Here is a 27,464-nt window from a genome sequence, read left to right as displayed (position 1 = left end):
AATGTAAAGAGCTCTCAATAACGTTTCTTCTATCCCTCTGGTTCATTTACACTCTCACACTCACTGTTAAGTGAAGTTAAACCATAGACTCAATGGGTTAAACTGGCTGGTCTGTCAGCTAGTTAGCTAATGTTAGTGTTAGACTACCTCACTTAAACCTACAGTTAACTAACACTAAAGTTAGCTAGTTAGAGATAACAAGTAAGTACATAATCAGATATCCAGCTATACTGACCTTTATTTGCCATAAATCCATATAGTATTGGATACGTTCACTCTGTTTCAGGGTTTCAGTCAGTATATTGTAGATTTTGAATAAGGTCTAAAGTTTATTTTAGTGAGTTTTCGTGAGTCTTCAGCTCGGCTACTGTTTACTTTGCAGTGCATAAACAGAGCCCCTCCTCCAGGTCTGATATGATTGGCTTACAATGTATGAGGTCTGATATGATTGTCTTACAACGTAGGAGGCCTGATATGATTGGCCGAACATTACGTTAGTCAGTCTCTGGTAGTACAGCAGAGGCAGTGGCTTCCCCAGGTCATGTCCTGCTATTACAGTATAGTAGTGTATTGTGAATGTGAATCAACTATAGATTATTTCTTTGGAGTAGGGTGGTCCAGTGGCTGTCGCCTCACAGCAGGAAAAAAAGGGCCTGGGTGCCCTTCTGGGCGACGATCGGTCTAGGGGTCTTAGGTGTGAATGAATATTGTCTGTGTGTCTGCCCTATTATGGGAGCCAAAATATGCTCTGATGCCATAATATGATATGTAAACCAGTTAAACACAGTCTGTTAGCAGGAACCAGTGATGTTCACCTGGCAATTCTTCATTTGGTTGGATTTTATTGGCATGGATTTCAACAACTGGGCTTTTTCATTGAGTGATTATGAAGCCATGTTTATATGTCCTTAATGTGCTTTGTTAGGAGGTTTATGCTGTAACATTTTAATGAAGAGAAGTGATGCATTCTTGTTGTTCCAGGTCATTTACAGCACACCTACCAGGTTTTAAATAGATTTTTATCATTTCTATCAACCTATAGGCCTACCACAACCTTCCAGTCCAGCTCTACTAAGTGAATAGCAACCACATAAAAAGTAACGTAAAAACAAAGATACTCTCCCTGCTGCCTGAAAATGATTTCTTCATCTTCCTCACTCTCTCACATATTCCTAACTGTCTTTTGCAATACAATGAGCTAACTGTAATGCCCTGCAGGTAAATATATGGTTATACTATCATGATGTACATACCTGTGCATGATAAAATTTGTTTTTGCAGTGAATATTAACGTCTTCCTGTTTGAAACTACATTTTGAATACTGCACTGAGCAGCTTTCTACCCCTCATATGGCAGTGTATCTCAGGGTATACATACTTTTCAAAAGTTACCGAATTTTGAAACTTTGTTTTAAATCTATTCTTCCTTGCAAGCTCTGTGCTGCTCCGTTAAGTTGACAGTCTGACCACTGGAGGGCGCAGGAGAGGCTGAGCCGGGCTCACAGCACTGGTTACTGAGACTGATCTCCTCACTTGTTCAGCTGCTGTTTTACTCCAGTTCCTCTGGGAGAAAAAGAAGTGGATCACAGAAACACGCGCTCATTGGTAAGTTTATCTTTTCTTCTCCGTCACTCTGCTCTTTTAAATCCAGCAGTGAGTGAACGGAGCCTGAATGCTGGGACTGCACTCACTAACACAGCTGGGATTAAAGTTCACAGTTACAGTGGAAACGGGCCGTTTTATTTTGTTTTATTTCATGTTTCTTTATTAATTTGTCCCGCTAGATCCCTTCATGTGCGTTCGTGCTCACAGAATGAAGAACTGAATATTTAGCAAGCAAAAAGTGTGAAATGCCTTTACAGAGTCTGTTAGTCTGAACTGAGGATTAAAATCCACGCAAATTATTACTTGACGATAGCAGCGTCTTAAAATAAACGTAATGAGAAGTGGAAGACGATTAGTTTTTGATGAGACTGATGGGGTTATAGTTAGAGGGATGCTGGGCTGCGCTGTGCTGTGGGTTCATCACCCCGGGCTGCTCAGGCTGCTGCTGCTGCGGGTTCACACTAAAGTGCAGGATTCTTCAGCAGACTTTCAGAGCCTGAGCGAGAAGAGAGACAGGAGAATAAAGAATATACATACAGACACGAGTGCAGCATCACTACATGCAACATTCACAGACTTGTAGAGCTTCTTTCTTTCTCTGTCTTTCTCTTTCTTTCTTTCTTTCTTTCTTTCTTTCTTTCTTTCTTTAATTCTTCCTTTTTCTAGTGGTAAAATGTAGAATAGGAACATTTACAGACGTTTCAGGCATTACAGAATTTCTATCTTAGTGTTTATTGTCTTTATCTTTTCTCAGTCTCTCTCTCTCTCTCTCTCTCTCTCTCTCTCTCTCTCACACACACACACACACACACACACACACACACACACACACACACACACACTAGATGGTCTGGTTGCTGTTGCTACCATTAACAGGCTTTTAGCTCTTCTCTCTCTCTCTCTCTCTCTCTCTCTCTCTCTCTCTCTCTCTCTCTCTCTCTCTCTCTATAATGGACTAATGTTGTGGATCTGGAACATTTAGACTTACATCTTTCTGTGTTTCTATCTTTTTTTGGTTTCATGCTTTTTTCCCTTTTCTTTCTCTATATTTCTTATATCCTTCCATTATTGCTTCTTTCTTTTTCATTCTCTGTCTCTCTCTCTTTCTTCTCTCTCTGTCTCTTTTCCTCTCTTTCTCTCTTTCTTCTTTCTCTCTCTCTCTCTTTCTTTTCCTCTCTCTTTTTCTCTTTCTTCTCTCTCTCTCTGTCTCTCTCTCTCTCTGTCTCTCAGATGGGCTGCTGTTGCAGTCTTCACAGATGTCTTTCTTTCTTTCTTTCTTTCTTTCTTTCTTTCTTCCTCTCTCTGATGGCCCACAGTCGATGACACTCCTGCCATATGGTGTCAGTGTGAGAGAGCTTGCCCATTGCAGGCTGCCTGAGGAGATTGAGCTTAATTGCTGTACTATCATTAAAAGCACCACAAGACGAAACGCATGGCTGCGTGTATTTGTGCCTGGCAGTGATATGCTAATAGTGAAGGGTGCATCTGCCTCTTTTCTGGGAGAGACAGATGAGTCATGATCATTTACTGAACATCCTCAGGATTTCTGTAATTGCATAAATTTATTAACAGCCTGCTTCATTAGCCAGTCACTGCTCCCTTCAGAGCCCTGTGATAATTGCTGCATGAAGATTGAAAAGACTCAAAACACTAAAATATGCTACCATCACTAGAATGAACATGGTATGAATCAGGGGTCGGAGAAAGTGAGAAAACACAGTGACAAGCGGGTTTCTTCATTATGAGTGTTGTAAGTTTAATTCCTACATTTGCTGTCTTTTTATAACCTTACATCCTTCCTCTCTCACAATACTCCAACGTTCTCCGTAAAACTTGGGGATAAACACTTTAATTTATTGTAATTTATTCTGTTTAGTGAAGTGAAAAGTCTATGGTTCAGCACTGCTCTTGTTCATGTGCTCCTCTAGAGGCCAGGCCAGACTGTCAACTGTGGTTAAAGCAGGTGAGCACGCTGAGCTCAGGCTGCAGGAGAGCTCTTATGAGCTCTAATCGCTCCGACCTTATTCACGCTGAATGGACGTGGTGACAACCCTGCTGTGGTTCAGAGACTCAGGACACTCCTCCAGTGAGTATAAGACATTTTTTGTTGTTTTATTTGTGTGTTCTTGAAATACTGGCGATGGACTAATACATACTATTGACTACCTGACTGTTGTGCTTTCAACTGAGTCTGCAAATTTTTCATTTACCACAAACTTCAATTTTAAAAAAAATGTCAGGACAGTATGTGAAAGGCAAACAAAAACAGAAAGCAGTAATTTGTAAATCCACTTTGACGTGTATTTAAAGGAAAGCAGTAGAAAGGTATTTCATGTTATAGCTTAACAAATTCGCAGGTTGTTTTTATTATACATTCATTCAAAAAATTGGATGCCTGCAGCACATTGCAAAAAAAGTTGGGACGGGGCAATTTAATTAGGAATGTTATGAAATGTTCAAAAAATATCATGAAGAGGGTTGGACTTGCTACTTTACCAAAAAATTTAGGAATTCCTCAGCAAGCACTTGCAAAGATTTTAGCTATTTCACCTTTCTTGGTGCATAATATCACAAAAAGATTCAGGAAATTCAGGAAAAGATTCAGGGATTCTGGAGAAATCTCTGTGTGTAAAGAGTAAGACTGAATGCCTATAACCTTCTGTCTCTCAGGTGGCACTGCATTAAACACTGGCATGCTTCTGTGATGGATATCTCCATGTGGTATTGGTTTTGGATCGATACTAATGTGTTGGCATCAAAACTTCTCTATATCCAGTACGTTGCTCTCGTTTCATGTCTGTGCAAACACCGCTCGTTTCTTAGCTTGCATGCACACTTTGCTCCTCCTCCAGCGCTGAGAGCAGACGCATGTAAGCTACAGTGATTGAGAGCATGGCAGAGAGAAAGAGGAGCGTGGTGTGGAGATATTTTATGGCTGTAAATGAAAACCTTGCAAACTGTGGGAGGGAAATCCCTCAGACAGACTGAGACCCCTGGCACAGAGACAGAGGTCGCTGGCAGTGTCCTTTCAGAGAGGCAAGGATAATCCAGGTAGCTTATATAGTGGTATATTATGTTATTGTTTCTGAACAAAAACCTCTAACTGAAAAAAAATTAAGTTTTAAAACAATCGTTCTCCAGTAATAATTTTGTGCGCTTTGTTTATTTTACAAAAAGCCAGAGAAGTGCAATGAAAGGAAGAAATTATGCATTGTTAATATTTAATTGCTCCTGAACAAAACCCACAGATTGAAGGAAAGAAAATGTAAGTTTTAAAACATTCATTGTTCTCCAGTAGTAATTTTGTGCAGAACTCATGTTTAAGTTCCTTACAGTAATAAAAAATATATATTTGCCTAAAAACTTTGCTGTCCCGGGTTTTAACTTGCACATGATTAGCTAATCAACAGTGGAAAGCAAAAATCACAAAATCACCGAGTGGTCATGAGAGTGTATTCAGATTTAACATATTGATGATAGATTCACTTCATAAATCATGACACACTGTTCTTCCCTACATGAAAGTACATAAGCTGCTTTTATAAGTAAAGAGTATCAGTAACAGTGTCAGTATCGGTGATACTAGCCCTGTATTTACTTGGTATTGGATCGATACTGAACTTTGCAGTATCACACACCCCGCCACATGGGCTCTGGAATACTTTGACAAACTGTTGTCAATAAACATTCTTCATTCATTATCATATTGATGAATACACACACTGTGTTTGTCAGTTCAGGTAGGATGGAAAAACTAAAAGGCCATGCTATGTGTTCACCGCTTAAATGTGCACTTTATTTAAATGTGCTGTGTAAGACACTTTCTTCGTAAAACCACAGTGAGCTCAGCAAGTGCTAATTCCAAAGACTTTGCTGTTCAGAGGGACCTATGATAATTGCTACTTTCCTCTATTCTCATGTTATAGAGCATAACATTTCTGTGGCTGAATGTTTTTTAAATATATTTATATATGGTGTGTGTGCGCTCAGTGTGTGCAGTGATGGGAATTATTTAGACAGCTATGATGTCAGGTGTTTCACACACTATTTGCAGTAATGGCTGTCAGATGCTGTCACTGAGGGGTCTGTGTAATCTGTGTTGCCAGAGAGATTACTGCTGGCCTAGCTGAAGCTGACATTTTGGAGTGTGTGTGTGTGTGTGTGTGTGTGTGTGTGGGTGTGTGTATGTGTGTGTACCTCCTCATTAAGGTCTGATTCCCTGCACTTGACTAGCCCCCATGTCTCTCACTTATCAGCCTGGTTACTAATGACCTGCCAGAAGAATGGCCACACTACTCACTTTAAATTTCTGATCAGTGTTTACCACACGATAGATGAGGTCGAGAGTGTGAGAGCGCTCTGGTCACTGCTGAATAAGAGCACCTGCTGATTAGTAGATTGTGACTGAAGTGCCTCTGTCTCTTTCCTGCAAATAAGAAAAAAATAGAGAAAACATATAGTTAACATTAAAATATAAAAAGGCTGAATAATTGAATATAATATCACATTTTTCAGTATTTAATGTGTCCATCTGTTGCTTTTACCACAGCTTCCATTTTTTGTGAAACTTGCTTGCTGCAGGGATATTTTTCCACACTTTCAAAGTTCAGTCTTACAAGTTGGTTGCGTAGTGTTGAGTTGTCTTCACACAGTAGAAGGATGGACAGAAACACTTGTGGACCTTATCAAATCTGAAGCAAGAGTGGAGCTTGATTTTCTCCTCTCTCTCAATGATGAAAGCTATAAGCACTGTTTATCTGATGGTGACAGCTTTGGTGGTCTACCAGGTTTTGCACAGTTGTTAGGAGTCCCATTTTCTTGTTATTTTTATAATAATTTCGGAAACTCCATTTAATTTTTCTCATTATTCTTTCTTTAAATGTTCCTTTCCTGATGCATGTGAGGATAATATCTAGGCAGCTGGCATGTTTTGCTTTTAAAAGCACTGAAACATTACAGTACATGTATACTAAAGCATATTACTGCAAAAAAGGCAGCAAGAATGTTCTGGTCTTGTGAGATGGTTAGAAGAACACAGGTTCAGTTCTTCTTCTGAACAGTGCACTCCAGTAATTGAATTGTGTGTTCATTAAAGTCTATCTATGGAAGTCCAGAGAGGCCATGAGCTGTTGCTATAATTTTCTGGATTGTTATCTTGAGATAACAAGATAAGTAACTTGATATTTCAAGATAGTTTTCTTATCTCGAGAAAACAAGATAAGTAACTTGTTATTTCAAAATAACAATTTTGTTATCTTGAGATAACATGGTAATTAACTCATTATCTCAAAATAACAACCCAAAAGATTATAACGACCTCATGGCCTCTCTGGACTTCCGTACAATCAGCAGCAAATTTAATTTGAATGAAGGACAGATTAGCCAAAACATTAACACCCATAAGATCACAATTTATGTGATTATTGTGTTGATTATTATTTGTTTTTATTTATTGTAAGATTAGTATAATAAATAATCATTTTAAAGCAAAAAAAAGTCTTGTCGTCTAGATAAATAGCTTAACATGTCATTTCTCAAGTGTCCTATGTGGGTGTGTGTGTGTGTGAGTATTGTGTGTATATATATATATATATATATATATATATATATATATATATATATATATATATACACATATATGATTTGCTGCTGTCGGGCCAAAAAAATCTCAGATTTTGATGTTTTTCAGTTTTTGACGTAATTTGAAAATGATTGTTGCCCTTTACATTGCATATAAATTTCATAATGAATGGACCAAGTTTGGTTCCATTGACTTACATTGAAAGTAAAGAAGGTTTTTTACTTCTCCTGTAAAGTTATCATTTTGAAGATGCTAGGTTTCATTCCTAGAACAGGGAGATGTGTATATATATATATATATGGTATTTTTCTGCACATTTTGGTGCACAATTTTTATTTATGTTTAACATATGGACAAAATGAAATGTACACTATAAAATGTTTTACACTGGGCACATTTTATGTTTTTGTTTGTTTGTTTTCAGTATGTTAAATTCAGCAAATAAACAGTATTTGTGTATTACAATTGTTCTCTGTAAAGGTGTTTTAACTTATTTTCACTTAGAAACAAGTCATGTAAACAAGTAATTTGTCCATGGGAGCCCACACTTATGTGTATGCACTTTTTTTGGGAAACCAGGAGTGAGGGTGAAGTATTGTTAGAGCCATAGCCACAAAATTTTCTATAATGAAATGAAACTTGGAAATAAATTGATTATGCAAATAACTTTTTTAGATACCACGCCCCCATTCCGCCGCAATTGGCTAGAAATACGAACAACAGCAGGAGTGGCTGCCACAAAATGAGAGGAAAGTCTAAAACCAAAACCACTTCCACTGTGACTATACACAACACAGTCCCCAGCATCTGCTGTTGTTTTTCTCTGTGTGGATCTGATCTTGACTTTATATTGTGCACTTTGATAGCTGCATGGATTTTTCTGAATGTCTCTTAGTGCAAAGCTGAGCAGTGAAGCGGGCGTGGTAGTTCATCACCATGGCATCAGATGCCAGTTCCATGCTGGAGGCAGCCTTGGAGCAAATGGATGACATTATAGCGGGTAAGAATTGCACTTCAGTTGCGAACATGTCTTTTATCTCTTTGAGGGATCACTTTCATTGATGTGTGCATATAAATATGAATGCGGTGACGAATGTCTGTAAAAGTTGCTTATGTAGAGCATCGCTTTGCTCTTCATTACTGTATTTGTTACGCTTTTTGTTTAAAATTGCATCATGATCGTGTCTCTTTCATGATAGTAGCAACATATTAAAAGTGAATATAAAACATACAACTTTTTAAAAGATGTCTGTGAACCCTTTTATATGAAGGTCTGCTCTGTTTTTTTCCTCTTCCCACTTCTTTCTACTGGCGCTTCCCCTCCAGCCTCTGAGGTACAAGAAGCATTTCCTATAAGAGAGCTTCTCTTATGACAGCTCTGCTTATCACAACTAAAGTAGATGCTCAAATGAGCTTTGATGGTGCCAGGTTACAGCAGAACACTAACAAGCATCCGTGCACTGATGAGAAAGACAGAATGACATGATTACTCACGCAAGCCTCTTTTATGGGTCCCACACAAATGCTTATGAGAGAGGAACTCATGAGGAACAAGTGGGAGGAAAAGAAAAAGACCAAGAATATTAACACTTATGGCTTATGTGCATTTAAAATTGAGTTTCTTTACCCCCTTAATGCAAGAGCATAGTCGTTATTTGGTACACACAAGACACAACAGGTGAATAGGGACGTTTTTAAAACAGTACATATCACAATGAGTTGATTACTGATATTCTTACTAGTATTTTTCATATTAGACATTCAGCGAAATGTTACATTTAGAAATGCAAATGAGAGATTAACTACTTAGATATGCATACATTTGCATATTAAAAAAACAGCAGCCCATTGGATGTTGCAAAATGTTGTAAAAATTAAAATGCTTATTTCACTGTGAAGAAAAACTATAAAGAGGGGAGCTTACAGAACAGATTGTTGAAATTCTAGGATAAATCCAGCTATGAGTAATAGAGTAGGAAATCCCTCTGTAATAGCCTTCAGAATCGAGTTAACACTGAACATGTTAAATTTCACGAAGGAAGGAATTCTAGAAGCTGAGATTTTCAATTGCTATGATTGTGTTTAGTGGACCTAGGCCCACCCACTTTTGTCACTGACCCACTCAAAATGGCTGCTCAAATTTATTAAAATCTTATAAATAAATAACAAAAAATAGAAAAAGTGACTCCCTTAATAAATGATATTCGAAATTCAGTTTTTGACACTGACCAATCAAAATCTCACTTTAACCAATAACTGTAACTTTACATGAGGCAATAAGCATAGTTGTATTTTTCAGCACTAAATATAGGCACTAAATCTCAACAGTGTATGAAGTGTATGAACACGGCTTGTTTAAAGCCCGAAAGTAGCTGAGCACACCATAAAGCATTAAATAAATACTACAGTCATCCAAATCTGGACGTGGCACAATCATCAACCTGCTCATTAACATTAAGTCATAAAGGGCAGAAATCGGCAGCATATTAAATGTATGTGGGTCATTATTGCACCTGTGTGAAAAGAAAGAGGTGGGAGTGGGGATCGATTCTTAGATGCATCGTGATGCGGATGTGAACAATTCTGAATAGATTCACAAACGTCAAAAAACGATTTTCTAAATTTTAATTTATAACTTCATGTTGACAGAACGCAAAAGGCGGAACTGGAAGTGCGGAAGTGCAGCGCCCGGACAGTCTGTGGCGGCACATAACAATAACACAACTGGATGAGCGAGAAATCCGACCGGCTTCTCTGCATTAAAAGCCAGGTTAGGTCAGGAGTCACAACACAAATGTTAAGAAGAGCCATTTTCTCCTTTCAACAAAAATCAAACCACCTTGGGAGCCACAACATTTAATGTCCAGTATGTCTCAGTATGTGATAATGTCCTAGTATAGGCTAAAAAATATAAATGAAAACGCGGACTTACTCTGCTCTGCTTTAAGCTTTAGCTATAGCCGCTTTCCTCCCATCTTTGGCAACTTTTCCTCAGAAGTTGAATAGTTTCTTGTAAAATGTCTCTCAATGTTCGACTGTTTTACAAGGCTGAAGTCGCTTATTCATTAGCTTCTTGTTAGATTTTTTCTGTTCCACCTTAAACGTTCCAACTTAAATTCTGCCTGAGGCGCCAGAATGTAAATGCTGTACCATTTAAGGTGGAATGGAAACATTGGAAAGAGAAGCTGACTTCAGCTTCACAACTTTTTAGTGTTTTTACAGTCTCTCGTTGCAGATTTAACATACCAGGAAACCAACTGCAGTGCTTATAAATGTGAATAAATCCATTCATCAATATTACGTTTCCACCTGTTTTCCTACCCATTGTACTTGCTGCCAACCAGAGGACCATCGAGCAAGCAATGTCAAAACTTCCACCTAATTTGAAAGCGCATTACAAATTCTATCGCAACTTTTATTGCCAAGGATTTGTGTCCGTGCCCAGTGATTGAGAACCAGGGCTTTCACGCTATGTTGCACATTTTAGAGCCGAGATACAGCGTCCCGTCTCGAAGATATTTTACTGTTACAGCGACCCCCCCCCCTCACAACAACACCAAAACCGAACATGTGCTGCGTGGACATACATTGCCACTGGATCTTATGTCACCTTAACTGCGCATTGTATCACAGATGAGTGCAGCTCATGTGCTCCAAACAAGAGCAGCGAATGAGAGCCTTCCAGCTCACTTGCCACATCACTTCCATTTGTTTTATTAATAAAAGATATTGGCAGTAAATTCATTGTGGATCATTACAAATACTTTTCTTTAAAAGTATGAGGTCCTCACACAGTGAGAAAAAAGAAAATCTGTACAGAAAAAAGGATGCATCGAGATGCATTGATAATTGTTTTATAATCACATCGCAGCCTCTGAATCGAGAATGAAACTAACTCCACCACTTATGACACTGCTCTCTTTTCACGTTTCTTACCTGTTAGTTAATATTAGCTCACCTCAGCATTAAAATCTGGCAGATTACGCTTTTCAAAGGTTTGATTTGTAGCCAGTTCAACCGTAATGTACTTTGTAGGAATGCAGTAACAAACAAGAATAAAAAATCTTACATTCAGATCAGTTTGCTGCTGTAGAATCTGGAATTTTATAAAACCAGGTTTTCAAATATCTTTGGGAAAATGCTGTGGATATTAGTTCTGCTAATTATAAAATACATACTAAAGTTTCTGTGGATTGGCTAAATAAAACATGAGAGTTGTTGCTGGGAGGGGCATTCTTCAGAATTATCTGCTGGCAGCAGGACCCCTGCTTTCTTTCCAAGATGAAAAACTCTTCAGCTCCATGTGACTCAGGTGACATATTTATCATTTAAAATGGCAGATTCTGACAAACGGCGATGAGTTCACGTTGTTAGAAATTCGTCAGGAAGAGTCAGGAGACTGGATCTTCAGTTTCCGAATTTTATTCACTTGCATGCAGAGAATCATGCGCAGGCACAGCTTGGTCATCAGTGTGTCACCAGTTCAGTCTAACGAGTATTTTGGAAGGACCTTATATACATTGAAAACTGTGGGGGACGAAGGAGGAAGAAAAGGAGTTTGAGGGCGGTAAGGAGGGGGTATATAGAAGGAGCATATGAAATGAGATGTAGGGGGTAGAGATATGGGGGGTGATTGTCAGGTTATGAGATAAAGGGTCATCTCAATACAAACAAAGGAGTGAATTGACAAGGTTAGAGTGTTATCACCTTTCACTTCATCCCTTTCTGCAAAAGGCAGGTGACGAGTATTACTTTTCTACGACATAAGGCCATTTGCTAAGACTCTACAGTAAACATGGTTAAGACCCTGTGCAAAGTGCAGCAATATTTTTGTGTACCCTGATTACGTAACGCTGTTACATGTATTCATTTACTACCCAGCCCTGGTCATACTACAGTAAAGGTGGACTTCTAATGTGGAATTTATTCACCTCAGGAGTCTGTGATGCAAAATCACAGCAAATTCCTTTGAAATCAATGTTATTTCGCTCACGGAAATTCGCTGGCAAACGCAAGTATGACTGGGCCTTCAGAACTAAATTACTCAGTGAGTTCTCTGGGGGAAGGTTGTCTATAGAACAATGGAAATGGACATATGTGGATATTCTTTTTAGATTCTACAGAAAACATGCTTTTCAGTGATCTGTGACTTGGTGTGGTTGTGCTAAGTGTGGGCAGAGCTAAGCCTTCATTAAAATGCAAACTTGTAACATACAGTTAGATGGAAGTGAACATGAATTGACTAAACACACTGACAGAATAATGTTCCTGTTGAGTTATGATATTTTTATCATTACAGATTAAGAGAACACATGGTAGATGCTATTTGTCAAAAAATCTGAATAATGATTGACAGGACTACAGTCATGCTTTCTGCCTGTAGTGTGTCTTGCCTTAAGCAGCTTTAACATGTATACATTACCACTGTAAAATGTTTTCAAGTCAGATGTTTTGCAATAAAGAAGCACCTAAACAGTGAAATTCCTCACTCTGTTGAAGTGATGTGTTGTGCAGTCACACTGGACTGTGACTGCACTTCACTTTGACTTCACAAAGTGCAAAGAGGAATAGTTGGCTGACATGGCATGCAGTTCTTAGTGAAGTGGTTGGTTTTTGTGCAACGTGGTATTGCAGTACTTTTCTTGTTCTCTTATGTAATGACTGTGTCTGTATGTGTGTGTGGGATGGAGCAGGCCTGTGTGAGGGCAGAGTCTGGTAAGATACTCTCCTACATGGTTCAGACATTACCTCTGACATCTCTCTAATAGGGCTGGGCCTAAGAGGCACCCAGCCGTCTTCTCTTATGTACCAGCAGTCTTTTTTTACCATTGAAAATCAAAGCTACCTTAACAAGAATCTGATATGACACTACAAAGTACTTTTTGTTACATGAACTAAAAAGACGTCTTGTTGAAAAACTGGCCTGATTAAAGCTGCAAAAGGGCATTTTGGATATGGTACTATCTTGCTGTAGAGGTCAGCGCAGTGAATTTGATTGGTAGTCTTCTTTTAAATTTAACTTTTTATATTCAGCCTGCTGTACACTGCAAAAACAATGTCTTGGCAAATCCAGTAAGATATTTTTACAAGATAGAATTACTTAAAACAACTACAGAATGTCTAGAAATACAGTACTGTGCGAAAATCAGAGACCATCCTTCATTTATTTAATTTCCTGTCTGCATGGCCTTTAAGTACATGCTATTTTTTGGGAGATATTTCTGAGGAGATTGGATATGAGAGTTTCCTTGCATAAGGAAGGGCATAGTTGGAAGAAGGCAAATACAGTTTCCAAAACTAGAAACTGGAGCTGAAGTGCATTGTTTAGAAGAGGAACCAAGCCTGTGTTCTTCTAACCATCTCACAAGACCTCAGTAAATTTTATGAAAACAAAAAAATCTAGTTACCTTTTTTGCCTTAATGTGCAGTTGTGTTTGTGTCTTAGTGATTTTAAAAGCAAAAGCACAGCTACTACGCAGGAAATTATTGTAGGTAGTCTTTACTTCAGGAAGGAGAAAGTTAAAGAAAAAATCAAAGAAGTGAGGAAAAAAGGCTTCACTTTTGCTTCAGATCTGAAAAAGTCCACAGCCGTCCTTCCACTGTGAGAAGACAACTCAACACTGTGGGTCTGAAAGGATGTGTAACTGTTAAGAAGCCATTACAGAGAAAAGGAAATAGACAAAAATGAAAATTTGCATGTAAAACAAAGTAGCTGCTAGTGTTCTCAGAACAAGAGACTGACCAGTCCAGAGTCTAGAACTCATAATTATGGACTGTGTTTGGGATTACTAAAAAAATGCAACCAACTTCTAAGACTGAACTTTGAAGGTGTGGAAAAATATCCCTGCATATTTCTGTGAAAAACTGAAAGCAAGCCTTGTGAAAGGAATAAAGCTGTAATAAAGGCAAATATTGCACACTAAAACTAAAAAAAATCATTCAGGCTTCTGTGTAACTTTTAAATATGTTTTCTATTTTTCCTGATGTTGAAAAAAGAATAACACGTATTTAATGGCCGGTTTCATTGTAAATTAAAAAGGTGAAGGGTGGTCTCTGACTTTTGCACAGTACTTTAGGTGCACCTCATAAAGAGGACAGTGTGTGGAAGGACAAAGTAGGAGTTTGTAATAAAGTGGACAGTAACTGTACTGAAAAATGAAGAGGGTCAGTATTCTTCCAGTTTAGTTTACAGTCTGTCACATGTTGAATTTATCTGAAGTCTTCATGTTTCTCTTGTTATGGAAATATGGTTAAATTGTAATTACAGTATAAAAGAATATAAAAAAATGCGAGATTTTCTCAGTGACCCAACGTCTTTTGAAGTGTCTTTAGAAACATGGTAACATGAGACATGGTAAATGTGGAAAGAATGTTTTAAAACATGAAGGGCCATTTGTTTTGAGGGTGGTCCTGCAGAGCAGCTCTTTAAAGTGGCTTGCAATTTAATTGCCTAAAGAGAGAGTTCTAAAACTGCAGTCTCCAGTCCAGTTCAGCGTTCTTAAAGAATGGAGAGAGTGCCATCTGGTGGATAAAGTCAGTAATTTTTCATGTGACTGAAAGTCTTCTTCCAGTTCCCTAAACAAATTTTTTGAGGTCAACTAAAATAACGTAGACAGTTGTAAGAGTTTAATAGTAGGTAGCTTAAGAGTAGCATGTGTTTGCTGTCTTAAAGATGAAACAGGACTAACAGCCTCACTAAAAGCTTGTATAATGCAATGTGTGTGGCCTCTCCCCACGCCATTAACCACAATGGAAATTCCACTATATACGAAGTGTGTTCTCACCCAGAGTGCAGGTTGCAGTTTGTCTATAATGAGATACCACTGACTGTGTTATACAAGCTCCAAGCTGCTAACATAAGCAGGCACAGACTGTAACATTGACCTTAAACAAGCGCTGTACCTTTCATGTACACATCAATGAAATGGAAGGAGTGGAAACCTCTATTCTGGTGCCAAAACTGCTTCTGCACTGAAAACAAAGAATGCATTAAATTTACATTAATAAAACATATTATATCAGCACACTGTCTGCCAGCAGTAAGTAGACTGAAAGACAAAATTGTTTTGGGGGAATATATTTTATTCATGTGGGAAAAATGTACCTGTTTGTATCAAATTAAATCAAACAAGATGTGTCTCCACTCCAGGCTCCAAAGCTGTGATGCCAGTGGATGTAACAAGCCGTGCCCTGGTTCCACTGCCTTCTGAAGACTGCTGCCCCTCAGCGAGGGTGCTGAAGCTGGCTGAGGAGCTGAAAGGCGCCCTGGATGGTCAAGAGGACAAGGACTCTCTGAGGAGACAGGTTCCCTCCACCACAGCACACACTCTCCTACTGTGGCTGGACAAAAGCCTGGTACGTACTGTTGTGCTTCACCACTACTAGTGAAAATACTGAGAGAATAGAATAGTTCTAACAATAATGGTTTGTGTTTTGTAGTTGTTTCATTATTTACAACTTCCAAAAGAAACAAAAGAAGTTCTGGTTTGAAATGAAACATTATGTTTGCAAACATTTTATATGAGAAGTGCTTTGGTTAATTATAATGATGAAGATGATGATGATGACAATAATACGCTTTATTTATAGGGCACTTTTTATACATTAAAATGCAGCTCAAAGTGCTTTACTATGAAAAACACCAATAAACACCAGCATAACAGAAGACACAGAAAACAGAGAAGATTTTTTTTTTTTTTAAAGAGAAAAAAAAATGTAATAAAAATTCTAAAAGTAAGTACTTCTAAAAATAATGAAGGGACAATAGATATAACAAGTAAGAAAATAATGTAATGAGGAAAAAAGGATTTTGTGGCACAAAAATAAAAATAATCTAAAACAAAATAAACCAAATTAAATAATAATTAATAATAATTGATAATAATTGTTGTCTTATATAAAGTCAAATGATACCATAAATAGAACTATAGAAAAGCTAGAGTAAAAGATATATTTTAAGCTGCTTTTTAAAATTTCTAACTGAAGATGCTTGCTGTCTGCCTTCTAGGAGGGACTTCAATAGTTTGGGAGCTTACGTCCTAAAAGCAGTCTCACCGCTTCTTAAGCGTTTTGCATGTGGAACAGAAAGTAATGGTTTGATGATCTTGGACATTGTTGTTGAACATATTCAGGTAGACAGTCTGACATATAAGCAGATGATAGTTCATTATTAGCTTTAAATAGAAATTAAAGAACTTTGAATTTTGTATTCTGTATTGAACAGGAGGCCTGTGAAGTGCTGCCAGTACTCAAGTAATATGTTAATTTTTCCATGTTGGAGCTTAAAGGGGAATTCCCAAATTTGTCCAAATTTCATCACGAGTGGTGTGGTGTGAAATTGTGTATTGTAGAGAAAATTACTGACTCTGATTTCTTTTCAGTGGTGGTGATAGAAACCAGGGGCTACATTTATAAAACATTCATATGCCCAGATTTGATCTTAAAATGAGCGTATGTGAACATTCACATTTAAGTGAATGTGCAGATATGAATACAAGTTTCCAACATGATGTATAAACAGCAATAGCAGTGTACTACAAGTAATACAGTGCCCAATTAGTGAGCATTGTGTTTATAAATCCATAAATCCATCATATGCAAATGTTGAGTACTTATCATTAATACCAAATGTAGAATAAAATTCCATTGCGTTTTATAAATGAGACCCCTAAACCAATTTTAACAATATATATCTTAGGCCAAACCCCCAAAGTATTGTAAAACAATGAGTGTGTTTACCTGCGCTTAATAATCCGATAACTGCGGAAAATCAGATTTTGTTAGTAATCCGATCAACACATTAACATGCACTTGAATAATCAGATAATGGGGAAACTCAGAGTGTACATGAGTCAGTAACCGGAATTCTGCTTTGCAACTGGGCACTAAACTCACAGAATAAGACGTGACATAAATGTAATGTAAAACTTTATGCAGTGGCTTTTCTTTTTAGAACATCGCGCCACTTGACCTGAAAATATGAACATACATCATCTAGAAGATGAAGAATATTGAAATCCTTCATTTTGTCAAGCATTTAGTTGGTTTCAGTGTCGCTCCAAAAGTGTTTAGCAGCCATCTCACAGCAACGCTGCTCGCTTATTTCCGGTACCGCCGTCTGTTTTCGCACATGCGCAGACTGAGAAATGCAAACAATAGTATACATGCGCTGTATACATCAAAAAGTATACATGAAATCTGATTACTGATCTAAAATCGAGCTCTCTTTATTGGATTTCTTGATCAAATTTCTAGACCTTACTCCTATCTAAGAAATCAGGGTGCTGTTTACATGACCATTTGAACAATCAGATAACTGCAGAAATCCAGTTATGATTGGATATTTGAGTGCTTGTAAACATACTCAAAGTCTCAGACATCAGGTATTTATAACCATTTTGCGTAATAATTTTTTCCTGATGTAGCTTTGAGAGATATTAAACGCTTTAGACGTTTGGTTCCTATCACCACCTTTGTAAGAAATTCTGACTCCATAAGTTTCTCTAGAATTTCTCATTTCATATTAAACTACTTTGAATGACTTTGTTTACATCTTAACCATTCAACCCTTAACCATGAAGAATGAAATGGTAAAATTCCTCTTTAAGCACATGGCAGTGAATAAGAGCCAAGTGAACAAAACATTACTGTCAGTTATCAAGGAGGAAAAGAAATTTATTTTTACAAAGTCAGTATTACTTTCAGGCTTTTGGCCTGTTACAAGATTAGAGTCTGTGTTTTGGCAAATGCATTCAAATGTAAGTGTAAGGTAACATGTATGAGACATGATAGAAAAGGTTACTAAAAGAGCTGGTATTGTTTAAGCAGAAAATCTAAACTCAATCTTACATGTCCTATGTATATGAATGCCCCATCTATAAACCGGTTATCGCTCATAGTGAGGAATTTTTCATAATGCCATGTAGCTTAATGCATGAGGACCATGCGTCATTCATATATTCCCAAGTGCCGTAGACTGTACTGGGGCCTCTGTGTGAGGATGAGGGAGTGGAAGGGGTTCCACTGGGGGCTTCTGGGTAAGCAGCCCACCAGTAATGAGAGACAGAGGCTGAAGGAAAGGGGGCCCTCTATCCCCCCTTTTTCACTCAACCATTTTACTTCACTACATTCTACACTGTTTTCCCCAGCGTACTCACATACATCCATCTCTCACCTCTCCTCCTTTCCCTCCATTTCTTCCCCTTTTTCCCTTCCCCCCTTCTTTTACCTCCTTTTTCCTTACTTCTCTCTTCTACTCCCCTCACCTCACTTATTCTATTCTCTCCTTTCTTTCGTCCTCCTGCCTGCCGTACAACACGTGTGTCATGAGCAAGCGTGCTCACCACACAAAGCCATACAAAGCAGGCGCAGCGCTCAGACATACTTGCTAATGAGATCTAAGAGCGGACAGACGGAGGTAGAGGGCGACTGTAGATGAGTGTTAGGACGTGAATAGGTTGAAGGGTATAAGAAAAAGGATCAGAATTAGTGTAGGAGATGAAACAAGAGCAAGAGAGGTTAGTAGGAGGGGAATGAGGCAGGAGAAGAAAGGGAGGGAGGAAGAAAGAGTGCAGCTGGTAGGATCTGAGTGGAGACTGAAGGCTGATATTAGAGACTGTTGCTTTCTCTGTGCTCCAAACCAGATGCTGAGAACTCTGAAGCAGCCTCCATCAGGAGAGAGATCGACACAGACACACTGTGTAAAAAGAGAGAGAGAGAGGGGGGAAGTAGATTAGGTTCTGTCCATTGTTGTATTTAGTTCTGCGTTTAATTCTGTCTCTGAGGCAGTCATTGTTCTAGTATCTGAGGAGAGAAGCAGGCAAGGAACATGGCCCTGAGTCATGGAGTGTGACATTGATTTTTACAAACATTTTGCATGGCTTAAAAAGGTAAGCCTGACTGTGCTGATGCTTTTTCTTCTACGTCTTTTGTTTATGAATTGTTCTACATTTATGTTTTACACTGTTTAAAGCTGTAAGATTGTGCTTCATTCTTTCTTGGTTTAGATCAGATGAAGTTATACGATTGAAAAAAAAAAACTTCTAGTGGTTCATTAAGCATGAATGGGTGACTTACGAATAAAGGTGCTTTGTGAAAGGAGGAGGAGCTCTCAGAGCACAAGTGGCAGCCTGTACAAGCTGACAAACATGAGCTCCATGCCCATCCAGAGATTTGTGTTTTTAATTCTTTAGACCCTAGGCTTATTATCAATTATTAATCTTAGGACATTGAGTATCTACTATGAAACTGATATGCAGTGTTAGTTGCATATTAGTTATGATTGATTAATAGAAGTTATGATTGTTAGGAATTGAAGTGAAGTGTGGGCCCACATGCAGGTCCTCGGACTTTACTGAGTTAAACAGAAATAGCACAAATCTGAGTATAACATAGTCATTCTCTCATAACATTTGCCCCAAATAAACCATATTATGTTCTATTGTTGATAGTCTGATTACTTTATTCAAGACTATAGTGCTTGCCAAATGGTAATGAGACATTTACCTACTGTGTGTAGTAGACCAGGCCTGTCTCAGTCATGAAATGTCGAGATATAAATAATTATGATTAACCTAATTAATTAGTCATTTAATACATCTATTAGAGTACAAGCCTATAGTGAACAAACTGTCTGTGTTGCTTGCTAGCTGTTGATATTTAGTAGCTCCCAACTGATGACAGACACAGCTTTAGCTCAAATAAACAAACATTACTCAAGTCTACCCTGTTACAGTCATATACGAAGGTTTGGCTGTCTCTGGTCAAATGACGTGTTTTCCTGACTTTATAAGAGAAAATAAGTTAACACATCCTTTACAGAGAACACATTTGTGTGTACAAGTAATGCTGAAGTTAAGATATTTGGGAAAAAATGAAACATAAAATGAGACCTGTGCAAAACACATAATCTGACCGGGTGTTATTTTGCATACAACTGTATAGCAACATATTAGAACTTTTATTTTTACCATAATGTGTCTCAATAAACGCATTTTCTGTTTTCCTTTATTTGCATGCATTTGCCTCAACCCAGCAGATGACAACACACCCAATCCATTTTCTGTTTCTTGCAATAAACTTACAATTAGTAAAGTGAACAGCTGTGGAAAATCATTGCAGTCGACTTTTGCAATCAGCTCAAATAACTGTAGACCTCTTTTTTCACATGTTCTTGAGAACAGTTGTGCATTTATTTGTTAAAAGTGGTTTGAAAACACGTTGTTCATTTCTTTATTTGTGGAGACATATTGAACATGTGTTTGTTATATAGCCAGTTCATTTCTGGAAGGTTTTAAATTCTGACCATCCTCAGATTGTGATTAGGGGAATTTTTTACTGCACATCTGAATCCCTTTATTCCACTGTGTTAAAGAATTTACTAAATAACTCCTATTCTGCTCCTATACAGTGCACAATTCACAACACAGTTTCTACACTGTGCTTTGTTTAATTTCTTAAAAAGCAGTAGCTCAAATGTGAAGTTCAACAGTATATCAAACATCACAGACATATTCTGCAAACTCCCACATTCCTATTGCCTTGTGTTGGCTATTAAAACCCTGAAAATAAAACCTCTTAGGAAATTCTTCTGTCACTGGGCCATGTAGAAGTGTGGGCAGGTCTGAAGCTGCGATTCTTCACCCAGCACACGAATAGAATTAGCTGTTGAGCTCAGTTTGGGGCTGAAACTGGAACAGCTGATGGATAAGCCTCTCTCTAGGGCTGGAATTACGGGTCATTGCTGCTGTGGGCCTCTCAGTCTACGCGGTTTAAAATGGGCATAATTCTCCTGACCATTTAAAGTTTCAGTAAACGTAACTGTAGCCATATGTAAATGTAACACTATCCATGGCTGACCACTGGTCCACAGGTCAACCTGCGGGCACTCGGAAACAATGAAAGCTATCAAGAGCGGCTGTCTCGACTAGAGGGAGATAAAGAATCTCTAGTGCTGCAGGTAAGACGTGGCAGTCAGTTATATTGTAATGTTAGTGTGTGTGTGTGTGTGTGTGTGTGTGTGTGTGTGTGTGTGTGTGCATGTATGTGTGTTCTTGTATGTTTTCAGAAGAAAACAGAGAAAAACAGATGTAACCTACAATTTAACCTACAATATCAGGACAAACAAAACGATAAAAGTGCTTTTTACAAAAGCTGAATTTTTTTAAACTGAAAGGACCAAAAGTAGATATGTCATAGTTAAAGTGATGAGTGCAATTAATTATTATTAACATCAGTAATTGTTTTTAATGTTAATGCATTTTCCTAGTTTGACCCTTCAAACCAGATGTAGTAGTTCAGGCTTTAAACATTAAAAAAAACTTACTTTAGGGTGAAATTTAAGCAAATAAGATGTGATTAATTTAAAATACCTATACAATAATGTATCTTACAAAATAATTCATCTTAAATCATTTTGGTTAAGGTTAGGGTTAGCTTTAGGATTAGAAAATTATTTAACCTCCCTGGTCAAATTATTGTTTTATACAAATCATTGTTTTGTCGATTTTCTAAGTGAAAATGACCCCATCTACTGACATTGTGCATGTGTCAGTGAGTTTTTATGTCCTGTGTGTTCATTTTGTACATTGTAGTGCTTTATTTAGCTCTTTTTTTCATGTCTTGGACATTAATTACAGTCCTTATGAATTATTGAATCATTAAACTACTCCTAACTGTCTTCTAAATGATTCAGACAGTCCGTGTACAGGGTTAAGTATACTGTGCTAAATATTAACAACCCCAACTGTAAGTCTTTGAATAGCCTGACTTCCATTAGAGGGGCTTGAGTAACCAGCAGCTGATTATTAGTGTGCTCTATAAGATCTCTGTGGTGGGCCTGAGAAGGAACGCCTTCCAGTGTCTGTGTATCGTTGTCTTGTGAAGCCGAGGTTTGAATGGTTATGATTGTTAGTGATGAGCACCTGCACCTGAACCAAGTGCTGGGAACAAACAGGTAATCCACCGAGTTGCTTAACTGGATTTCACGGTTCTGCTAGTGCTTTCAGCTTGAACTATATTATAGTGCCATCATGATTCTTAAAGATTTAGGGCAAGTCTTGCTTGTTTTTCTCAGGATTACCAGCTCAGACTGTGTTGTATTGTTAAAACACACAAGACCGGGCTTGCTGTGGCTTATTGGGTGTTGACACACTTCTGTGGGTGTATGAAATACAGAAAATGTTCCAGGGAACAGCACCTGGTGAAGGAGACGTCCTGAGCCTTTGTTTGAATTGCTGTTATTTGCTTGGTGAAATGATACACAGATTTTACAATACGATATGTTTTGCAGTTTTTATGTTTTCAGTACAGAAGTTAGGAAGAAATGCAACTACTCATTTCACACTAATTCATCAAAACAAGACCGCAGTGTCTGTTTAAACCATAATTAACACAACCAGTTATTTTCTTTTGCTGCAGGGGTCTGTACCACCAAGGACCTCCCTGCGATCTCATACTGCCTATATGGCACTGCACTGGTCCCCCCCCATGCTGGACCTTGCGGGTGGTGGCGGGCTGAGCCTGGCCAGGTTACGTGGCTGCCTGGCCACCAGGTGCCCGCCAAAGAACACTAACCTGAGGCCTGGCTCCAGGGCTAGGTCCAAGTCACCCCCTCCCTGGCAGGGTATCTTGTGTCCCTTGATCATGGATTTTGGATTTTCTTCCCCAGGTGGAGGAGTTTAAGTATCTTGGGGTCTTGTTCACGAGTGATGGGAAGAGGGATCGTGCGGCAGTGATGCGGTCACTATACCAGACTGTAGTGGTGAAGAGGGAGCTGAGCCATAAGGCAAAGCTCTCTTTTTCCCGGTCAGTCTACATCCCAACCCTCACCTATGGTCATGAGCTTTTGGTAATGACCAAAAGAATGGATCGCAGATAGAAGTGGCAGAAATTTGCTTTCATCGCAGTCTACTTGACAGGGTGAGGAGCTAAAACTTGGCAGGGTGAGGAGCTCAAAGTAGAGCCACTATTCCTCCACAGTGAGAGGAGCCAATTGAGGTGGTTCAGGCTTCTGATTAGGATGCCTCCTGGTCACCTCCCATTGGAGGTTTACTGGACCCACTGGAGGGATTATATGTCCAAGTTGACCGGGAGAGGCTCAGGGTCCCCCAGAATGTGCTGGAGAAGGCTGAAGGGACAGGGTCATCTGGGATTCTCTGCTTTCCCTGCTGCTACCATGACCCTAGCTGGACCAAGCGGTTTAAGATGATAATGATGATGTTATTTTCTTAGAAGAAAAAACAATTGAATCCCCTGAAATCCCAGGCTTATTACATCCTAAGGCTTATTATTATTCAATAACTGCATAGAGTACTGCAGTAGCCCTTAATGCAGTGCAATGCAACAGTAAAAATTAGTCAGGTTAACTTAAATTGATGAATCAAAATGAGAAGGTAATTGACTTCACAGCTTGTTAAAGTTTACTCAGTTTACTCTAGTCAAATGTTTTCTTAACTCACTTTTTTTTGAAACTGCATATCAGTTAACCCTCTGGGGTCCACAAAATTGTACTGATGTGAAAGACTCACATCAATTTACTCAGAGCAGTGTGTCCTGTGCTTAAATAGTTCCTCTTGCTCAGAGACAGAGCATTCAGAATTGAGTGTTCAAAAAACATTGTTAATTGTAGTATTAAACATTTTGGTATGTTTTTTTGATGCAATTGTCTAATTGCTTGATCATTGGGAGATCATTAGTTCACATCCTGGTGATACCACAGCCTCCATGGTCAGTAATAGTAGTAGTCAATAGAAATGAACAAATTGAGAGGGGGAGGAAACTAAAGTAAGTAAAGATTCAACAAAAAAAATAAGCAATTAAAGCTTAAAATGGCAGCACATTCACTGCTTTTTTGAGTAAACTCAACCTGACATAAAATGCAGTACTAAAAATGTAAGTACTTTTCACTGAAGTAAGTTAACTCAAAAAGACTGTGAAATCAGTTATCTAATCATTTTCGGTTGACTTGACTTTACATTTTACAGTGAATGAGTTATTCTTAAGTAGATGTTTGAACTCTCAAATAGCTGGACCGGTCAGCTTTTTTTCCCCTTGGCAGTTTGGCAAAGTGTTAGGGTGCAAATGGTCTCAGGTGCAGGGTGGCTGTCTCTTTTAAGGCTGGAGTACACCAACCAGACAGACATTCTAATGGTTGCAGTAGTCCTCAGAATGTCCAGAAACTGTCCAGAACTGGAAAGTCAAATGAACTAGAGTGAATGAGACTTTTAACAATTAAACACAGGTATGGCACTCTAACCAAACGTTTGTGTTTGTTTATGTTTGTCTTTGATTGTCTGTGTTTGTTGGTCATGTGCTCAGGAAGTGTTTAGCAGAACAGTGGAAACAATTAAACTTTGTTATCGTGTGACATATTTTTCTAGCATAAAATCAAACTGTTTGAGTCACAGTGTGCATTGTCTCACTACCCTGGATCCAAAATAAAAATAAATAAAAGAATAGCAGTATGCGTATCATTACACCCCTATCATTTATGTAATACCTGAACGCTAGGTAATGAAAGCTAATGGTGTTGAGTAGGGAAAGGGCTGACTCAGCTTGACTCACATGCTCTCTCTCTCTCTCTCTCTCTCCCACTCTCTCTCTCCCTCTTGCTCTCTCACTCTTGCTTTCACTCTTTCTCTCTCTTTCAAATACATACACGAACACATGCAGGTGAGTGTGTTGACAGACCAGGTGGAGGCTCAGGGAGAGAAGATCAGAGACTTGGAGAGTTCTTTGGAGGAGCTTCAGCACAAGCTCAACTCCACAGAAGAAATGCTACAACAGGTAATGTGAATGTTTACTATTTACTATATGCTACTGATAAAATCAATCAGAAAATGCCTCACTGCTTTACTGTGTAATAAAGTGAGGGTTGTTATATTCGCCTATGGTTACAAAAGGAGTATCTGATCTGTTTTGTAAATATGGTGAAGTCTCATAACCTCAAATGAACGCAGACACTTTGTGGCTGTTGCTGTCTGTTTAGTCTGACTGTTTTACAGTAACTTATTTCTGATGGATTTTTGTGTTCCCAGTTTGTTTTTCCTTTTTTTCTTCTCATTTTTTTCTTTCATTTCATGTGTTCCTTATTTTCATGTTCTCTTTCTTGATAGTGTTTTTATTCAGAGATATGCCAGACTTTTAGTTAAGAGCTTATTCATTAGTGTAACTTTAAACTATATTTGAGTTAAGTGTTTTGCTGGTATCTTTGTGGAGGATGTGAAGAGTTCTGAAGTTTAGAGCTTCATGGGAGGAAATTCCTCTGTGAGATTCCAAAGTGTCAGTGCTCACATTGCCTTGACAACCCAAATATTTGAAGGGGTTTGTTGTGTTCCAAGGTTGAGATATGACTGGGTTGGTGCCCAGTCTAGATGGAATGGTCAGGCCGGGTAAGCAGCTTCAGAGTTTCATCAGCCAGAACTGGAGTTGCTTCACAAAACAGGTTTTTCTCAGTTAACTGGATAATTTAATCCCAAAAGTAAACCTGGAGAGAAACATTTTTGTTGTTCAACCACTCCTGTGTTGCTTTGGCCTTGGTGATTAAGATGGTGAAGTTTCTCCCAAGCTTTAATTTTTAAGCAGACTGAAGCAGGTCTTGAAGTGTCTCCCTGTCTTTTCCACCATACATCCATCCTTCAGTTTCAACAAGATGTTCAGTCCATGCTGAGGAAACAGTTCCCACAACATAAGGCTGCCACCCCCATACTTCCCTCTTGGAATGGTGTTTGTTGAGAAATGGTCAGTGTTAGGTTTGTGCCACACATAGTGTTTTAAATTATGGCCAGAGAGTTAATTGTTGCTTCATCTGACTACAAAATCTTAAACACTTTAGCCGGGTCATAACATAACACTTGCAATCCAGATGAATCTGATGACGTTTTAGGGGGATTAAATATTTTAGCAAAGGGTGGTGGAAGGCAAAAACACTGTTACCTTGTAATGTAAGTAAATGTAAAGAGATTTTACTCCAAGTAATTTTAGAACATTTTTAGTCCATTCATCAATTTTCACACAACATAAAGGACAGCTGGTGTGTTGAAAGGATGTAGAAAAATAAAAATCGACAAAAGTAGAGATACATGGTTTTCTTTGGACAGCAACGATCTATATACACACACAAATATGTAGGTTGTTTTTTTTTTCTCCCTCTGGTACTCTATCCAGTTTTTTTGTTGTTGTTGTTGTTTGTTTGTTTGTTTGTTTTTTGGGATCAGTTCCATTTCAAAGGAACTAAGGGCCATTCCTTTTGGGCAGTCTTCCACATTTGGCCAAAGTTATCCAGTGTAGTGAGAAATTCTTGTGAAATACCCACTGAGCAGAGAAATGAGAAGAGATAACTGATGACATGATGAAGAGATATAAGAGTCAAAATGCAGTGAGATCAAAATGATCACTCATTCAGGTCAGTAAAAACTTTGGCAAAACATGGAGCTGTGCTCATACTCTGCCGATATAGGGCAGCCACCAGTCACAATATTTGCCTTATAAGAAAGATATCTAGTGCATTCCAGGACACTGCTGAGATGAACTGTCATTCTGCGCAGTTTACAAGTTTTCCATCTGATCTAGAAATGAAGGTGCATTTTCACTTTATACTGCATGTGCAGACCCAGTTTTTCCTGCAGAGTTAATTGCACATTTCTGTTTTATTTTCTTTCCTTTTAAAAAAGTGCAGCTCCTGATTGAATCTGCAGCTTTGGCTTCTGTGATGGGAAGTATTTTTAGTGTGTTTGCCTGAGATGTGGTCATTATGAGGTTTTGGCCTTCAAAAGTAAATCTGATTCCAGTGACACAGCTCTAATATTTTCCATGTGTAGTCTCTGAAAGGCACAAAGCATGCTTAAAGCTGAGCTGCGCGGCCGAGCGTTTGAAATACTTTTTCGGACTGCTCCATGTGACAAAATGCATTGCTGCTTAGAATCACCTTCAGAGCAGTCAATGAAGTCAGTGTCTTTTAAACAGAGAGGTTAAAGTCTGTAGTGTTGTTTTAGTGACTGATATTCACTGTGAGTTTTAAGTGTGTTTATCTGAACTTTTTTCTTCATGATGATTGCCCACAGTTCTCACACAAATGGAAAACCACCTGTGTTCCTGCCCATGTGCTAACCCTCTCCAGGTCTGGAGGAACTTTTTCTCTCCAGCTCTCTCTCATGTGTCATTCCCTCACAGAGAGGGGAAGTAAATATAGCGCTCACAGTCTGTGTATATTTAGCCAAAGTGAAGCTGAGTCTCGCCAGAGTTCAGGGATTTGTTTGAACTCACTGAGCAAAGGTCTTTG

At 38.4% G+C, this 27,464-nt stretch overlaps 1 protein-coding gene across 9 annotated transcripts in view; it reads left to right on the top strand.

Annotated features, from left to right (window-relative positions):
* Positions 1 to 1,587: 1,587 nt before the first annotated feature.
* The window catches only part of ppfibp2a (PPFIA binding protein 2a), a 51,228-nt gene continuing 25,351 nt past the window's right edge, over positions 1,588 to 27,464 (top strand). For 4 of the 9 annotated variants that reach the window (XM_036584872.1, XM_036584870.1, XM_036584876.1 and 1 more), the window contains exons 1-4: positions 8,020 to 8,186; positions 15,336 to 15,541; positions 21,057 to 21,143; positions 24,857 to 24,970. In XM_036584872.1, the coding sequence (XP_036440765.1) occupies positions 8,123 to 8,186; positions 15,336 to 15,541; positions 21,057 to 21,143; positions 24,857 to 24,970 (471 nt within the window). In that variant the 5' untranslated portion in view covers positions 8,020 to 8,122. Of the gene's footprint in view, positions 1,606 to 3,533; positions 3,692 to 8,019; positions 8,187 to 15,335; positions 15,542 to 18,470; positions 19,075 to 21,056; positions 21,144 to 24,856; positions 24,971 to 27,464 lie in introns of those variants that run through there. The other 5 variants (XM_036584871.1, XM_036584873.1, XM_036584878.1 and 2 more) reach the window with 5 other exon arrangements.

Source organism: Colossoma macropomum, unplaced genomic scaffold (assembly GCF_904425465.1).
Source record: "Colossoma macropomum unplaced genomic scaffold, Colossoma_macropomum, whole genome shotgun sequence".
Lineage (NCBI taxonomy): Eukaryota > Metazoa > Chordata > Actinopteri > Characiformes > Serrasalmidae > Colossoma > Colossoma macropomum.
The sequence above is the reverse complement of the archived record's forward strand: the minus strand, read 5'-3'. Positions and strand labels throughout refer to the sequence as shown.